Source organism: Talaromyces rugulosus, chromosome I (assembly GCF_013368755.1).
Source record: "Talaromyces rugulosus chromosome I, complete sequence".
Classification (NCBI taxonomy): Eukaryota; Fungi; Ascomycota; class Eurotiomycetes; order Eurotiales; family Trichocomaceae; genus Talaromyces; species Talaromyces rugulosus.
In genome coordinates, this window is record NC_049561.1 from 5285866 (window position 1) to 5302326 (window position 16461).

At 48.2% G+C, this 16461-nt stretch overlaps 5 protein-coding genes across 5 annotated transcripts; all 5 read right to left on the bottom strand.

Moving 5' to 3' along the window:
* Positions 1 to 78: 78 nt before the first annotated feature.
* Positions 79 to 2933, bottom strand: TRUGW13939_01807 (uncharacterized protein; the record flags this gene model as incomplete). Its single annotated transcript, XM_035485004.1, has 5 exons — positions 79 to 860; positions 930 to 1210; positions 1267 to 1482; positions 1562 to 2209; positions 2905 to 2933. 5 exons carry the CDS (start codon positions 2931 to 2933, stop codon positions 79 to 81), a joined length of 1956 nt encoding a protein of 651 aa, XP_035340897.1.
* A 23-nt stretch (positions 2934 to 2956) lies between these two features.
* TRUGW13939_01808 (uncharacterized protein) lies at positions 2957 to 4292 on the bottom strand (the record flags this gene model as incomplete). The annotated part of the gene is made up of 3 exons (XM_035485005.1): positions 2957 to 3693; positions 3760 to 3905; positions 3976 to 4292. 3 exons carry the CDS (start codon positions 4290 to 4292, stop codon positions 2957 to 2959), a joined length of 1200 nt encoding a protein of 399 aa, XP_035340898.1.
* Positions 4293 to 5080: 788 nt separating this feature from the next.
* TRUGW13939_01809 (uncharacterized protein) lies at positions 5081 to 6577 on the bottom strand (the record flags this gene model as incomplete). The annotated part of the gene is made up of 1 exon (XM_035485006.1): positions 5081 to 6577. The coding sequence occupies one exon, from the start codon at positions 6575 to 6577 to the stop codon at positions 5081 to 5083; it is 1497 nt and encodes a 498-aa protein (XP_035340899.1).
* Positions 6578 to 7421: 844 nt separating this feature from the next.
* On the bottom strand, positions 7422 to 9473 carry TRUGW13939_01810 (uncharacterized protein; the record flags this gene model as incomplete). The annotated part of the gene is made up of 3 exons (XM_035485007.1): positions 7422 to 8408; positions 8465 to 8725; positions 8781 to 9473. 3 exons carry the CDS (start codon positions 9471 to 9473, stop codon positions 7422 to 7424), a joined length of 1941 nt encoding a protein of 646 aa, XP_035340900.1.
* Positions 9474 to 10326: 853 nt separating this feature from the next.
* Positions 10327 to 16357, bottom strand: TRUGW13939_01811 (uncharacterized protein; the record flags this gene model as incomplete). Its single annotated transcript, XM_035485008.1, has 10 exons — positions 10327 to 11087; positions 11132 to 11198; positions 11540 to 13219; positions 13268 to 13638; positions 15123 to 15377; positions 15433 to 15724; positions 15787 to 15868; positions 15919 to 16130; positions 16188 to 16258; positions 16324 to 16357. 10 exons carry the CDS (start codon positions 16355 to 16357, stop codon positions 10327 to 10329), a joined length of 3825 nt encoding a protein of 1274 aa, XP_035340901.1.
* Positions 16358 to 16461: the final 104 nt, after the last annotated feature.

Consider the following 16461-nt stretch of genomic DNA (forward strand, 5'->3'; position numbering starts at 1 on the left):
TGAGAAAAAAAAAAGTAAAAGCCAACCCTAGCCCTAACCAGAAACCAAACCCGAATCCGACCATACTCCGATCTATTATTACTCTGTAAATGCAAATGCACCTCTACCCGAATAAATATCCCACAGCCCAAACATGTCATCTGACCAAATGTCCTGATCAAAAGCCGGAAGCATCGGGCCATCAGCCATTTGCATCGGATGTGCCGTCGTCATTACCTCTTGTTCTTCTGCCACCGCCGCCGCTGTCTGTTGCTGTTGTGACTGCTGCTGCTGTTGCTGCCGCAGTTGCTGCTGTTGTTGTTGTTGCTGTTGTTGCTGCTGCTGTTGCTGCCATCGACGCTGTTCTTCCTCTTTCCAAATAGCTGCAAGAGTAGCGGGCGATTCCTCGTTCGACGTTGCTTGGTCAGGGGTGTTGTAGATTGAACGCGCCCAGCTTTTCGTCAGCGAGATCATTTTTGTCGAACGCATGTAGACATTCTCTATACCGCCTGATTTCCATCCAATCATGTCAACCAAAGTCACCATCTTGGATGCGAATCCCTCAATGATATCGGGGAGATAGATAATGCTCTTGATTGAATTGGCGTCCCAGCCCGGATCACTGAGGCTTATTAGGCGCCCAACCAGGAACATGGAAGAGCTCATTTGTTTCCAGATATTAAACGACATGCCCATGTAGTCCAGGGGCTCGAAAGATGAGATGAATGCTTCTAGGAAGGCTTTTACTGATCTGGCACAATCGAGGAGTGCTTCCATCGTCCGGCTGTCGGTTTCCTGGGCGAGGGAAACATGCTGCAGCCGCAGCAAGATGAGCTCGTTGATGGCTACCTCGCTGTAATACGTGGCAAGGTCTACGGGACCTGTGAAAGTTAGAGAAAAGAAGTAGGGAATAAAAGAGAGAGAGAGAGAGAGAGAGAGAGAGAACTCACGGTTAGGCACAAGATGTGAAGGTGTCTGTTCTCGGACACTCTTCAATTGCTGTTTCAAGGAGACTATATACTGCCCGAGAAACTGCGTGCTCTCCTCTGTGTCTGTATCGTGAAGCCGTGAATATATTTGCACGCTTTGATCGGTCACTTGCTGGACTTTGACCAAATGAACCAGCAGCTTATCGTTTGGGGTTTCGTTGGCCTCGTTCAGGTGCTTCAAGCAATCGTCCAGATACGGAGACCACATGAGGTAGTCGAGTCGTTGGTGACAAGTCGACATACTGTCATATATTAGATGATTCGACAATACCAGGGCAAAAAAGAGGGGGGGAAGTACCTCGAAGTGAGTAGATAAACCGCGACGATGGTGCGACGATGCTCCAAAGTCCGCGTGCTGGGGATCTGGAATTTGTAGTGCACATTTGGCGGCGGACATCGTGGGTGCTTGTTGTCCCTCTGCGGCATCCTTTGCAGCTCCAAGTCATTCGTAAGCGCGAGGCAGAGATGGGTAAATACTGTAAGCAAAGGCCCCAACTGGACTTGATAGTGACCCCTACAACCGAGTGGCCCGAGTTAGCCCTAATTTCTTCATTACATCAAAAAGACGAGAAAAAAAAAAAGGACAAGCATACCAACCGACAATACAGAGAAGGCCAAGCAACAAGTCGATCGACCGCTCTCCCTCTATGATGATTTCTTGGGACGCAAGTTCTCGTACGAGACGGGACAGACTCAACTGCTGTTCTAGATTGGTCGACGTGACCGACATGATGCATAACCAGAGATAGGGCTTCTCCTGACGCAACTCGGCAGCTGTCTTGGTCTCTGGGAGGTAATAAAACGGAAAATTACTCAGATGCTGGGTGCGGAACAAGTGGAGGTAGTGCTCGGCCTCCTGGGCCGATACCTCTGCATCGCGAGGCACAGAGTATGGAAATCGGGCCGAGGAGGCAGACGCCGGAGTTAGGGGGGTAAAACTTTGCGTCGTCTTTCCAGGTGTATTATCACACAGAGATGGCGAAGATGTCGGTACATCTGCCGTAGCAGCTATTACATTGCGGTTGCGGCTGGCGGTTGGGGCATGCCAGCCAGACGGCAGATTCGCAGTAGCGCTATCGTAGTAAGGGCTATTAGTAGTAGTAGATTGGCCGTTTGTCTTGAGCAGAGATACAAGGCCATCTAGTTTCTCTTCTAGACGCGCCGTCTGGGAATTGCCTGGTCGTTGCCGTTTCTTCCTGACGGTCGACGACGGGTTGCATTCTTTTTTCAGGCGAAAGCATCTAACAGTTTGTTAGAGTAGTTCAAAAGGAGAAAACACTAAAAAAAACCACCTTTCACAACTGGTACTATCACCACGCAGCATGCATTTACATTTTGCTCGGGCGCAGTTCAAACAAGCGCGGCCATACGGGGCCGGTCGCCCTGCATTCTGCTCCATGCTGCTGCTTCACTCAAAGAGAAAGGGAATACGGGAATGAGAGTAGCGGGCAATGAAATCCGATGCCAGGTATTACTATTTGTCGGTATATTATTTTATCGCCAGGTCAGAATTTGGGGTGAGTCCAACGCGTGTCGTGTTGTTGCAGCCTCGTATCCCGCCGGGATTCGGATAAAACGGAATTACCAACTCCGCTCTAGGCTTTCCTTAAATCTGGATTCGCTAACAACAATCTTGAATCGCCATGAATCCTGGACAACAACAAGTGGATCGGAAACGCAAATCCTAGCTGGAAATAGTAAACGATGCTCCATTGCCTCGTAGCATTCAATCGATTGATAAGCGGTCAGCTATTATAAATGCTACAGCCCTATCAAATATTAATAGTTGCGGACGGATCGTCTGCATTTCCGGCCGAACATGGATCAAACCAACAGCTGCAGGATATCAACATTGAATTGATGGCTGGGCCTTTCAGGGGTTGGTTCTATCAAAAGAACGTTGGTTTTCTATTCGAAAAGATCGCCGATCACTAACATAAACTCATCAACAGTGGTATGCAACATAAAAACGTGAAACATGAACCCGCTCAAAACGACTCTCGGAAGAACGACTTGACCCTCTTCCCCTGCTCGGTCTCGAAATGATCGCCCAGCATCAGGTTAAACATGGGCGCAACGTGCGCCTCTCCAGCTCCGACACACCACTCAACCTTGTCCTCTCCGAGCCCCTCCGTGAGCTTTTCAGTAAAGTATTCAATGAACGGGTACAGCAGCTCATAGCTCCCAGCAGTGACAAGAATCTTTTTGATAGGAACATTGTTCCACCACTCGACCGGGGCCAATCGAGCATCGGTGTAGTTGTCTCTTGCGCGGCCGGCCAGGTAGCCCGTAGCCCAGAATTTGGCGCAGTTTGGATGGATCAAATCGCCCAGAGGCTCGGTTTCCTGCGGTGGGAATGTGGTCTCCATCGATGTCCAGGGGGAGATAATCGTAGCGCCGCCGATTTCCTCGCCCGCAGTACCCAGCTTCAAGGGCTCAATCTCAGGGTGTGGGTGAGCGAGATGGCTCAGTACGCCGAGAACTAGATTTCCGCCGGCCGAGTCGCCGCCGAGGAAGACGTTCTCCGCCTTACGGTTTGTGTTTTGCAGGATGTAGCGGAGTGCATTTACCGACTGGCGCAGTTGGGTCGGATACGTCTCGCGCGGGATGAGTGTGTATGCAACGACAAAGACAGCCACGTCCTTGCCTGCAGCTTTCATTTCGTTGAGGAACTTGCCGAAGAAGATAAAATAGCCTCTGTTTGCGGGTACAGCGAAGCCGCCGCCTGTGGTTGTCGTTAGCATATCTTGGTCACTGCTATGGGACCTAGCTGATTCAAAATATTGCTCACCGTGGTACCAGATCAGGACATTCTTCGCGTCCTTGTTCCCTAGCCAATGCCCTGTAGCGTCTCCTCCGAGATCCACGGTCTGGTTTGGGAGCCCTTTCCTCCACGTGTAGAGTTTATACTCTGTAGGCGTAGAAGGCGAGATCGTCCTGTATATAAAGTGAGTTTCTACCAATTGACACAATATTGATCATAGAAGAAAAATAAAAATAAGCATACTGTATCTGCATCGGCGAGAACCGCGAAACCACTCTTCTTAGAATCGAATACCCAACATGCAAAAGCAAAGTCCTCGCAATCCCCTGCTCCGGATTGAGTCTCTGTTTCCTCGCCCGAAAAGGTCCCGCCAAAAGAGCCAGGAAGCCGACAATGGGTACTGAAAGGAGAGCAATGGGCAGGTCGAGGATTTCAAAGAAGGTCAAGTGTGACCTTTTGGTAAATTTTTGCGGTGGTGGAACCGGCTGTCCCTTTTGCTTTTCTTTCTCGGCTGTGTAGAAAGCATCGAGTGCGCTCGATGTCAAAGCTTTTGGCGCCATTTTTGAGATGTATGATCGGACCAGAAATGGACTCGATTCTTAGACTTGTATATACAGACAAATAAAATTTGTGATGCTGCAGCTGGTTAGTGGATTGTTTGCTGCCAATGAATGTTGTACTCATAGTTACCAATAATCACAATCACTCGCAGATCAATTGCAACAGTTTTTCGAACTTGTATATGGAAATAGAAACCACCTGCCTTCCTGCGAGCACGTCGTCAAGAAGTCAAATATCTGAACGTCGAATGTGCAGTCGACTTAGCGATTTGTTTCCCCGCAAGGGATGGCAAAAATCGTCCTAGTTAGCACGTCCGCCACAAGTTATGTACGTACAAGCATCCCCTACCCTAGCTTGTCTTTTAAACGACTCAAAATTATTATCGTAGACGGTTGGGGTACTCCAGAGTCCTGCGGGGACGTGCCGAGGCACAAAAGTCGACAGAGCGAGTGGAGCAGAATCATAAGCGCTAATTATGGATCTCGGACTTTGTTAGCTGTAAAAAAAGAGAAAAAAAGGCTTGATCAGCGCTCGCCTTTCGGTTTTGGATAAAAGTTAGATTCTTAAGAGGGGCCATGGATGACGGGATCAATCTGCATTTTTTTTACAGCGAGATTAACTGTGTTTCCAAGAAAGTTTCAAGATTTCCAAATTTCAAAGTTCATAATCATATCTACTCCTATGTAAAGCAAAACCCATCAAGATGCGAAGAGAATAAGTAAACAGGATTTACATCGTTAAAAAAAAGATACTTCTAATAATCCGTCCAAATTATACAAATAATAGCTTATTTACTCGGCCCGGAAATCAACTCCAAGCCACTCTCAAGCCGGCCAAACATAGCTTGCCAGAGATCGACATAGTAGCTACTTCTCGGCTTCCAGGGATACTGCTCAGCTGCCTTGGGCATAAGTTTGGCCGCAACTTGGAGGTAAGTCGAGCTCAAATCCATGAGCCTCTTGGGCGTCAAGGCCGACTCGTCCTCGACGCGCGGAACGGCGGCGACTGCGTTGCGGCGGTCCATAAACTGGAGCAGACGCACTGTCAGGAGAGCAGTGGCATCAGCACCAAGAGTCCACGAGGCATTGGTGTACCCCAGAATGACGGACATGTTGGGAACGTCTTGTACCATGGAGCCGTTCCACATGAATTTGTCGCCAATGTTGACCTTCTCGCCATCAACTTTGATGCTGACGCCGCCGGCCACGCAGACGCGGAGACCCGTGGCGGTGACAATGATGTCGGCTTCGACCTCATCGCCGTTGTCCAGCTTGACCGAGTTTTCAGTGATGGTTTGGATGGTGCTCGTCTTGACATCGGCTTTGCCCGTCCGCAACGTGGCATAAAAATCCCCGTCCGGCGCGAAGCAGACTCGTTGATCCCAAGGGTTGTACTTGGGGCTGAAATGGGGGTCAATAGGCAAGACGCCCTTCAAGGATGAGCGGGAGTGTGCCCTCAAGACAGCCTTGGCCTGTCGCGGGTACGTACGGCAGAGAATATATGAGAGTCGCTGAAGGAAAATGAAAACCAGCCGAGAGATCTTGTGTCGTAGGAAGTTGGGGATCAAGAAGCTCCACCATCGGCGAGTAGAGTTGGGCAACGAGTAGATGTATGTCGGGCTGCGCTGGATCATGGTGACATGGGAGGCCGTTGGAGCCATGTTGGGAACGAGAGTAATGGCCGTCGCGCCACTGCCAATAATGACGACCTTCTTGCCAGCGTAGTCTAGTTTCTCGGGCCAGAATTGAGGGTGGATGACAGTTCCCTTGAAGTTGTCCAACCCGGGGATGGACGCCTTCAGAGGTTCGTTGTAATCATAGTATCCGGTTCCGACGACGACAAATCGCGCATGGACATATCGTGTTTGCCCGTCGGATTCCACCGTGAGTGTCCACGACTTCTTGTCCGATGACCAGTCCGCCGCAACCAGACGAGTGTGGAATTGAATATTGCGATCGATGCCGGCCTTGGCCACGGACTGGTCTAGGTACTCCTTGATCTCAGAGCCGGGCACGATCGGGTGGTCCTTTGCCCATGTGTTCCATTCGAATCCAAAAGTGTAGAAATCCGAGTCGGAGCGGATGCCGGGGTATTTGAAGAGATCCCATGTGCCGCCAATGGCCCCCCGAGCCTCAAAAATCTTATAGTTGTAGTCAGGCAGCTTCGTCTGGATGCGATAGGCAGCGTTGATGCCAGAGATACCAGCGCCGATGATGGCGACGTCGAGAGACTCCTCGCCGCCGTTTGCAGCGCCATTGATATGGCCGTTGGCGTGTCCGTTCATGATTGTCGTCGTTGTCTGTCGTAGCTATTTGGTTTTTCTAATCATGCAATCTTGTTCTTGTCTGTCTGTCTGTGTAATGCACGCGCGGGGTCAAATCTAGTGAGCAGAAAAAAAGCACAGCAAACAGGGTCCGACAGAAACTAAACACAGCAGGCGCGCGACGAGATGATATTTGATTCAAAAAAAAACCACAGCAATGACTTCACACTTGTACATCACATGTTCGGGCCTCGGTAGTCGTTGCGCGAGACCAGGAGCAGCAAGCATTGCGAGAGTCTCTAAAGTCTAAGCACTTCATTCCTGGCGCCGATCACTGAGAGAGTGCGCTAGTCCTGTGATTGGCTGAACACCTCCCACAGGGTCCATAATTGCCGTTTCGGGAAATTTTGCCTCGGCTTTTTGGCCGCGCATGTCCCAACATTTTGTGTTTCGACGATAAAAGACTGATAAATAGTATTGCTGATTTTTTTATATTCATGTATGTGGGACACGAGGGGACATATTTGTACTATTTTTGTACTATCCTGTATATGCGTGTTCCATTCCTGCAAACCCTAGGCCAATAATGCTGTCCCTGTGTCCTTATAGCATAGACTTTAGAGTATAAGAGCCTGCCTTAAGCCGCTGACTCTATATCCATCCCACCACAAAAATATGGGGGTATATGCATCATCAATTATGGTTGCCTTCGGATCTCGATCGAAACCCGAGATCTGGGGAACGTGAGCCTGTGAATATCCCGGGATCCCCGCACTAAACTGCCTAGGCCCTGGTTGCTTTCTATGAAAATAACGGACAATCATATGAAAGATAACAAGTAATAATAATAGTACATCAAAAACCTTCAGAGAAGACCCACCATTAATCGGGTAAGCGTCTCGTCTTCGGCTTGGAATATGTCAATCGAGTAGGCACCTTGTCGGGCTGGCTCAGCTGCGACTCCTTGGCCAGGAATCTCGCTGCCTATGTTATCAGTTTGAGAATCCAGGAAGCAGTCTCCCGCCAGTTCGAAAAAATCGGTTAGATCGCTGTAGGTATTATTACCGAAGCCCCCTTCGTGGACGAGGGACGAAGGAACTGTATCATAGTCTGCATTGTCTATACTGGCAGGGAGAGTAGTTGGTGTAATTGGGATAGGGTCGGCAAGAGACGTCTGGGTCGATATTTTTGGACCCGCCATTGGTCTGTATAGGACTTCATTATTATTTGGTCGGCGTTTGATGTTGATGCGCTTGAGGTTCTTAATGACCTTTTGTAGCCTGCGAGAATATTTCCCGCGCGTGGGTGATCGTTTCAACGTGTCCAGCGCCTTGTAGAAATCACTGCGACATAGCTGCGTGAACACATTAGGTGCATGGGATACTGCAAGAAACAAAGTGGCCAGCGCCGAGAAGAGGAAGCGATTAAACGGCTCTGGACGGTGCGAGTAGAGAGCCAATACGCTACTAAATTTGTCCAGCGTCTGAATAGTATCCCTGGCCTTGTCGACTGCCGTTTTCGCGCCGTCTAAATTATTCTGGATCGTTTGAGTGTCGAGCAGGTTCTGTTTGTAAACCAATATCCCAAGCTGGTTTGCTCGCATGTGGAAGAGGACCTGCGACACCGCAAGCCATTCGCTTTCCGTGGATAGGGCCCAACCCCCGTGATCATTTTTCAATCTGAACTCGTGTGGAATAGAGTCCTGCCACTGCTTGATCTGAAAGTCAAGGTAGGCGCAATTATCTGCCGTCACGGCTCTTGCTGTACCGCCCCATCCGACCACCAGATCCCAAATATTACTACCTACCCGGCAGTATGAGATCATGCAAGTCAGATACGGGTTGTACTCGACCTTGTTTCTGGTCAGTCATAAAAAATCGCATCTAGTATCCGAATGGAAGTACCTACCGGCTCAGGAAGATTTGTGTCAATCTCGGAATCTCTCATGGCAAATGGAAGTCCCGTTTCAAATGAGAATTCCTTGTCAAAGACATATAAGCACCAGAACAAGTTGATAGCCCAGGAGCGCTCGAGATCTCCAGGGAAGATGCCACCGGTTCTGAGCCATGTGTCCCATCTGTGGAGACCCAGTTGCAAGGCACCTCGTGCTGCTGAGCCGATTGTTCTCCATGCTAGCACATCATCATCTCGTAAAGAGTGATACAGAGCCTTGATATTTATTAGCAACAGCCGAATATTGTCGTATATAGTTGACGGTACATACCACCAAACTCAGAATGATCAACTCCTTCATATCAACTTCGGGCACCTGCGTTCGTGTTGACGCAAACGTATTTTCAACATTTGCCGCAAGAATATCACCCAATTCACTCCGCCCATGGGATTCAGATATTAGGGCAATAGCAAGCACGATTTTCAAAATCTCAGCATCTCGCGCAGAAAACCACCAGTCTTGATTCCCATTCTGCGGAGTATTCAAATTGTCCACGGATCCGTTCTGGCGTCGGCGATAGTAGTCCACAATGTACCTTCGTATGCTTTTTAGATCCACTATAGGATACATCTTACCGATAGCATCTTCGTACATGTCAACTAACTTCAAGGCATCTGTCTCACTTAGAGCCAGGAGAGGATTGCTCGGTATATTGCTGATCTGTCTCTGTCCCTGAAGGCGCGGGCTGACTGGGACCGACGTGAGAGCATCCTCAGAATGCTCCGTTTCATCTTCATTTGCATCATCCGGAAGAGCATTCAATCCGAATTCACCGCTGGTAGGGCCGACATAGCTTGGAGAAACCGGACGACCACGACTAGCCCAACGACCGTCCGCGTGATGGGTTGCACTCATGTCTGATGGGGTGGAATTATTAGGCCATTTCGACTTGTTCTGCAAGGCCCGGATTTGAGCCGACATTGAATCTATCTGCCGTTGCATGTCTGTCATTCGATTTTCCATCGCTTCTAGTCGAATAGGCGGCCTTGGTGTCCTCGTCCTCATCGTCAGATAAGAATTGAAGAAAGAGCAACTGGAATTTCCAAAGAGGTTCTCACCCATCCGGAATCGTGGCTGACATCTCGCTAACAGCTGCTGGCCGGCTCTGCAGCGCGTATACGCACGAGATGCCATTGGCAGCACATCTGGAGCATACATCTCCTCCGCTGCACTTGAGCTTCCGGCGTTTGCATTCATTGCTAAGTTATGTATTAGCTAAGTTGTCTCTCATTTTTATACGTACTGGTTCACTGGATTAATGTACCAAGCTACTTGAGTATACTTTCCGCGTTTCCGCGTTTCCAGCTCGGAACTGTCGGCATTGCCTGCATCTCTCTTGTGGCTGTCTGGCGCTCGCAGCGATGGACTCTGCATTTTGCTGCACCATCCATACGCATGGGCATGCGAGAAGGCTCAGTGACGCCAATTCGGTGAGCACAACAAGAAGGATTTTTTCATGTTGTCGAAGCAAACGTGAATATTGAGCGCGGAATCGAGAGCTTATCGGGTGGAGCTCTACGGAAAGGGGATAGCGCGTAGCCGTCTCCAGCTATTGATATCTTTGATACCGTGGAAAATAATTTTAGTTTATTTAAAGCATACGTAGATGACAAGTAATTATATACAGTTTAACCTCAACTAGTAGGAACAAGTAGAGGGAAATAGCTCGATACTACCTATCAATGACTATCTAGCAAAAAATCGCATATAAACATTTGAAAGATTGGGTATCACGATATTCCGTTGTCGCTGGGCATGAAGTAAATTAAGAAAAAAGACAACTCCAAAAAAATGCATCCCTGAACAAAACCCAAGGTCAAACAGCTTCCCAGTCCATAGCATCGACGATAAAGTCCCAGCCGGTCTCGGTATTCCAAGGGCTAGTATCGACGACCTTATTGCTGTCTACCTCCATATGCCTGGTCTTTGACGGCACGCTCGCTTGAGCAAGAGCATATCCCTCCTCCAAGCCACCAAAGATCGCATTGAGCATGACCTCAAGATCGTAGGTTTCCAGAGATACCGGGTCCCGCTCCCGTCCTTGTTTGTCTCCATCCGAGTCTGCTGTTTTCCACTCATTGCGTAGCTGTTTAGCCATTTGCAGCTGATCCTGCGCCAGTCCTTTGCCAAGGACAGGGTATAACGGACAGGTCTTCTTCTCGAGCGCTTCCAAAACGTTGGCATGATACCTGTGACTGCCATTTTGACGAACGTGGGATTTCCGAAACCGCGAGTCGACCGAGACGCCAAAGACAGCGAGCAAATGAACAATCGCACGCTCCAGCAGAGCATAATACTCGTGAAAGTCGATTTTGAACATGATTTCAGCGTATGCGACGTCGTCCGGGGCCACGTCAGCGGTGCGCGTCGTAGCCAGGCGGTAGGCTTCGGACAGAAACGGGAGTTTCCATTTTAATCGTGCGACGATTTTCATGAACCGGGCGAGTTCTTGGGAGGGCGAAGGGTCACCAGAAGGGTCTGTCGTGGTGGAGGAGGGAATAGCCCATCGCGACTCGTGGAGGGGGGTTTCCTTGGGCATGTTGTTTGTTTGATTGTTGGAGAAGTCCATGAGACTTGCTTGGCATTTTGCGGTTAATTACTAGCGGCTGTAATTAACGTACCGTAACGATAGATTTGGCCGCATGCTTTCATTGGATTTTTCCCCCGAATGGTTAGGAGTCCTCGACACTGTTTGAAATAAAGTCATGATATCAATTATTTTGTACATAAACCATCAATCACAGGAGCGAGGGAACTTTCTATTCAAAAATGCGGTACCGACCAAGTCAATGCGCTAGTTATTTTCAATCCGTATTTTGGATAACAATGTATATGCTACATGTACGTCTGCTCTAGGGCATGGTTGGCATGATTTCGCGTCATTAAATAAAATACTAGCCATATTAGAGTCAATGCTTCTCAGTCATAGCCCATTGCTCCCATGTTTGTTCTTCAACCCCATCAGGAAATGCCGCCCCCCGAAAAAGGCTGTCAAAAAGGGCTATATCCAGGTCCCAGTCATTTTCTACCCCTAGGAACTCTATAGGAGCGGCCTGTTCCGTATTACTGCTATGTAAGGCCCCATACTCATTGGACACGGAGGAATATTGCGGTGATGCCGGCTGGCCCAATTGCTTTGGAGCCATTGAAGTAGATTTCGAAATGGCACCGCCTTCGAAATTAATCGTGCCAAAGTAGGGAATGTAGACGCGAAGCGTTTTGCCACCATCGGCTAACTTGATATGGCATTCGGACTCTTCCTCGTCGCCGTTTGATGAGCTCGTCATGTATATCGTCCCATTTGCTGCGTTGGCTTCAATGGTGAGCAAGTGATGCATGATATGGCCAAGTTTCGACGCAATGGCGTCTGTGCCAGAACTGGCCATGGACTCGATGATTTCGATGGTTTGCTCCATAATACCACGGTCACTGGGGCGGCTGTGGGCGAGAAAGTTGAATATGGGAGTAGGATTTGAGCCTGAAGTGCGCCGCAGGTCCTGACTGTGAGAGTCAATGTGCGCGAGACAAATGACAGTGGTAGCAATGAAGGCTAGAAAATCGGTTCCGCGGCAGTAAAAATGAGCAGGGTTTGAGGTACGAAACACTATATAACGAGACAAGATTTCGCGACTGACGTTCATGGCAATGATTCTGCTGTGGCCATACTTGCTGTCAGACGAGGAGCGCAGCATAAAGGGGAGATGTAGTCGTATTAGTAGGTGGTAATGTGTGAGTTGGTCCATCAGACGAACCGTGTCACGAATAAGTGCTGAACCGTCCTGGTTATTTGACACAAAGTCCGGAATCAGCCACCACTGTGGTGGCATCTCGGCAGCGGCTTTTTGCAATATCTGGTCAATTTCGTGGGTTTTGTCAAAGTCATTGGCGTCGGCATCGTTACGTTGCAGAATTTGTCCAGAAACAGCACAGTGGATGCGCTGTATACGGTCGATAGGGTGGCATTCTTCTAATGCCTTGGGGCTAGCAAAGTTAGATTCAAGCGAAGCCTGCGGCAGACCCAGCATAAGCGAGAGATAGCGGTCCATTTCGAGGAGACGAAGACATATGGTTTCTGGGCTAAACGTCGCTCGAGTTTCGGGCTCAATAAACTTTAGGGACGACGATTTGAGACCACGGTGTAGCATCATCATCTGGGCAACGGCAGTAGCCCTTCGCACTGCCATCCACGCCCGATGGAGGTTTCCGGCGTAGTTATGATACATGGCCTCCAACAGGATGCATTCGACGCCCTCGACGGAACAGACAAGGTCATCGTTGGTAGTCACCAACCTAGTGGCCCTATCGACGACCCTGGACATGATATCCCGGCAGGAGGCACCCAGTTCTCCCAGCTCCTGGATTGAAGATGGAGGGATGCCCTGTAGGAATGTTCCCAGAACCAGCAGCTTACGCGCGATTAGCACCGGATGAGAACCCGGCCGGGGCATTTTCAGCGTCTCCCGTAATGATGGTGGATCGTTTTCCATGAAGCTGGAATAGGGTGTGCATGCTCCACAATGAAATTGAGTTGAAAGACCGACAGGAAGAGTGCAGATGAGGTTGAGATCGCTCTCGCTGGGCCATGCCGCGATGAGGTCGTGCGATACTCCCACATACTTGCTTGAAGCTCGCCTACCAACGGCTTGAGAAGCTTCTATAACTGGAGGTATCGACTTCAAAGATGTAGGTGTCCAGTTGTCACGGTCGTTCTTTCAAATTATTAGCGAGACGAAATCTTAGCGTTGGGAAATACGTACCGCTGTATTTCTTCTTGTTGGTGATACCACACTGAGTCGATATTTTTCTCTGTCTTCTGGCCTCGCCGAGATAGAGCGAATCCCAGGGAGGGTCTCGGTCGAAGATTGTATAGTATTGCTGACCAAATGCTCGACGAGTTCTTCGACCCGGCCAAGTCTAGCCTCGATTACCTGCGGATTGCTGTTGACCAAAGGCACCGGCTGATCAGGAAGCTCCTGGCTAATACATGTAGTCCCACGCCGCTTACAGTTATCGCATATAGTGTTGGCATCCGAGGCAAAGATGCAGCGAACTTTGCGCCGCTTACACTCCCAACAGCTCTGAGTGCCTTTGCGGACCTTTCGCCGCTTGGCCCAGGGCTCATATTGGGCTATCGAGTCGACCATTGCCCTGAGAAACTTAATACATGGAACTCCCTTTCGTTTCAATAACTGTGCTAGGAAGGAATTCGGGGCAGGAATTCGGGGCGCGAGGCTGTTCGGGATGCCCGAGAAGTCATCTCCGTGTCGGGCAAGAAGTGGGTGCTTCGCCCGAGCTCGGCGGACGAACAGCCGATTGCTCTATGAGCAATTTCATTCGAGAAAACATCGACTGTGTGCTTAAATACGTAATAAAAATATGGATGCTGTAATGGATCTTCTTTACTGTATGGTGTAACATGGGACCTCGATAGCTCTTGCTTTTTTATATCAAAGGTACATGCTACATATTACTTGTAGTCAACTGGGTTTGACTATGTACTCAAGAACTTTCAATGTTACTTTTAAATCTTGAATTCATTCAGTCTAAATTTAAAAATAAATAAATATACATCAGCCAAGTCGTGGGCATCAATTGATATCCCTGCGCGGGGTTATTACTTGAAAATTATGTGGTCAGTACATATGTATACAAGAAGTCCGTGCAAATTAGAAGAATACCTAGATGTCATAATAACATTGAAGTCGTTACATGTATCGTTAATTGGTGATTAATCTGGAAGTAATTTCGCGAAGAATACAGAACATGAAGAAGAGAAAATAGGTGTGAGTGTGTGCGAGTGGTGTTGACCACTTGCAAGGCTCCAAGGCATGTATCGGGCATCGATTTATTGACTAGAGCAAGAAAGGCTGTTATAAAAAGAAAGCCCACATAGGCAATGTGATAGCTGCCACATTTTTCAGCGTCGGGGCGTATATGCTAGCTAACCTTCTTGGCAGGGTGTCAGCACCTCTTAGTTCCCTCTAGATGTCAACTCTCTCAGCCTCGCTGCGCATATGACCACCTTAAGGGGAATATATTTGACCCCTACAGCCGCAAGCTCCAATAAATTCCTTGCAACTTTGAGTTTATGGAGGGCGAAAAATGCCGTATGACATCCTCTATAAACCATCTTCATCCCCAAAAGCACCGGTCCATTTATGGGATCCTTGAAAAGTTCCTGGCATTGGCCGTTCCTTTATGGAACATCTCACTGTGGTACCAGTTTAAATATTATTTTTAATTATATAGTTTAGACCTTTGTTGGTTATGTTGTCATCTATAGTACCTGGTTTTCTTCACGATCTGAGGGGTTTCTTTCTTGCTGGGTAGTAAATATTTGGGAACAACCAGAGAGAAAAGATTAGGAAAGGGTGCTACCTATGCTATTATTAATGGTCTCATATCCGTCACTAATCGGGCTGCCGTAATATTATCGGTAATTACACGTATGTGAATTATATCTTGATCATTTTAATAAGCACGCGTATCAATTATAGACACCTGTACGACAATAAATCTATCAATTGATAGGAAGGCTTCGTTCCGCGGCCAAACAAATTACAGCCGTCCTATAGTATCGCATTCTCTGACTAGGGCTTACCTAAGGCTTACCACGCCAAACCTCAGCCAAAAAGTCTTCAGCCTGAGTAAACTTGTAGTCTGGTAGCAGCTGGTTCCACTCGTCCGAGACACTGTAAGCGTCAGCAGAGATGGCCAACAAAACACCGGCGAGGATGATTCTGGAGAATATATCAACTTGATCAGGTGGGATAGAAGGATGATCAAGCTTTGGTTGCCACGAAGTCGTCCATGTTCCACTTTCGAGAACTTGAGTCTTTAGTTTCTCGATGGCAAAAGGTGTACCACCTGAGCCATGTAACGTTAGCACATTTACATCTATCATAGAAAGAGACGAACGTACCGCGGATTTTTTCGCCCAGAGCAATGAGTTTCTTTGTAGAGATAGTGGTGCCTCTGATGCCGCCAATAACAGGCCACTCGCCCTCGTAATCAATGGCCTTAGCTACAACGTTCGCGACGTCTTGCACTGTAGTAAGGGTGAGGGCACTATCATCACCGCCATCTATTGAGATAACTCTGCGATTGTTAAAATCAAATGGGAGTTCCATTTGATGGATATGATTGGTCGAGTTGTAAGGATAGGTAAAGTAGTTCACGAATAAGCCGGGCTGGAACAGAGAGTATTCAAGAACCTACGAGGTAGAATATTGTGTCAGATTGTCTATTGTGCCTGAGAAAAAATTCGGGAACTTACTTTCTTGTGCTCATTTACCTCTTTAAGGTATCGGCGGATTTCTGCCTTGTACGCGTACCAGCTAAGGTGCTCCAGCCCAGATCTATAAGCGGTCAATGTCTGAAAATAATATGAATTAAATGGATACCATACGTAGACCACTCGCTGGGTGCAAAGCGTTTCACTCCAGCTTTAATCGCAGCATCGATGAGGTTCTTCTGAATAGTACTGGATGGATCTTCCTGTGTAGCAACGAAAGAGAGTAGCGTGTCCACTCCCTGCAGGACTTGTTCCAACTGCTTTGGATCTCCGTAGTCTGCCTTTAACCACGTTATGCCCTGGGTAGACTCTCCAGCTGGGGCATCCTGTATATAATACTTAATTTCAATGACCAAACACTTGGACAAAGACGATACACGAACCTTTCTAGATAGAATTAGAATGTCGTGTTTCTTCTGAGCAACGAGAACATCGATGATCTCCTGCGCAACGTCTATGACACACATAATCAGCGATATTGAAAACTATAAAGACATAAATTGAATTGGTGGAACTTACTTCCGGAGCCACCGGCGAAAGCAACTTTGACCATTTTTTTGATACGGAAGGTCGCTGCGTCAAATGGCGAAGACTTCTTTTGAGGCTAAAAGACAAGAATTGGATTTTTGACAGACACACAACGAGTGTGTTATTTGC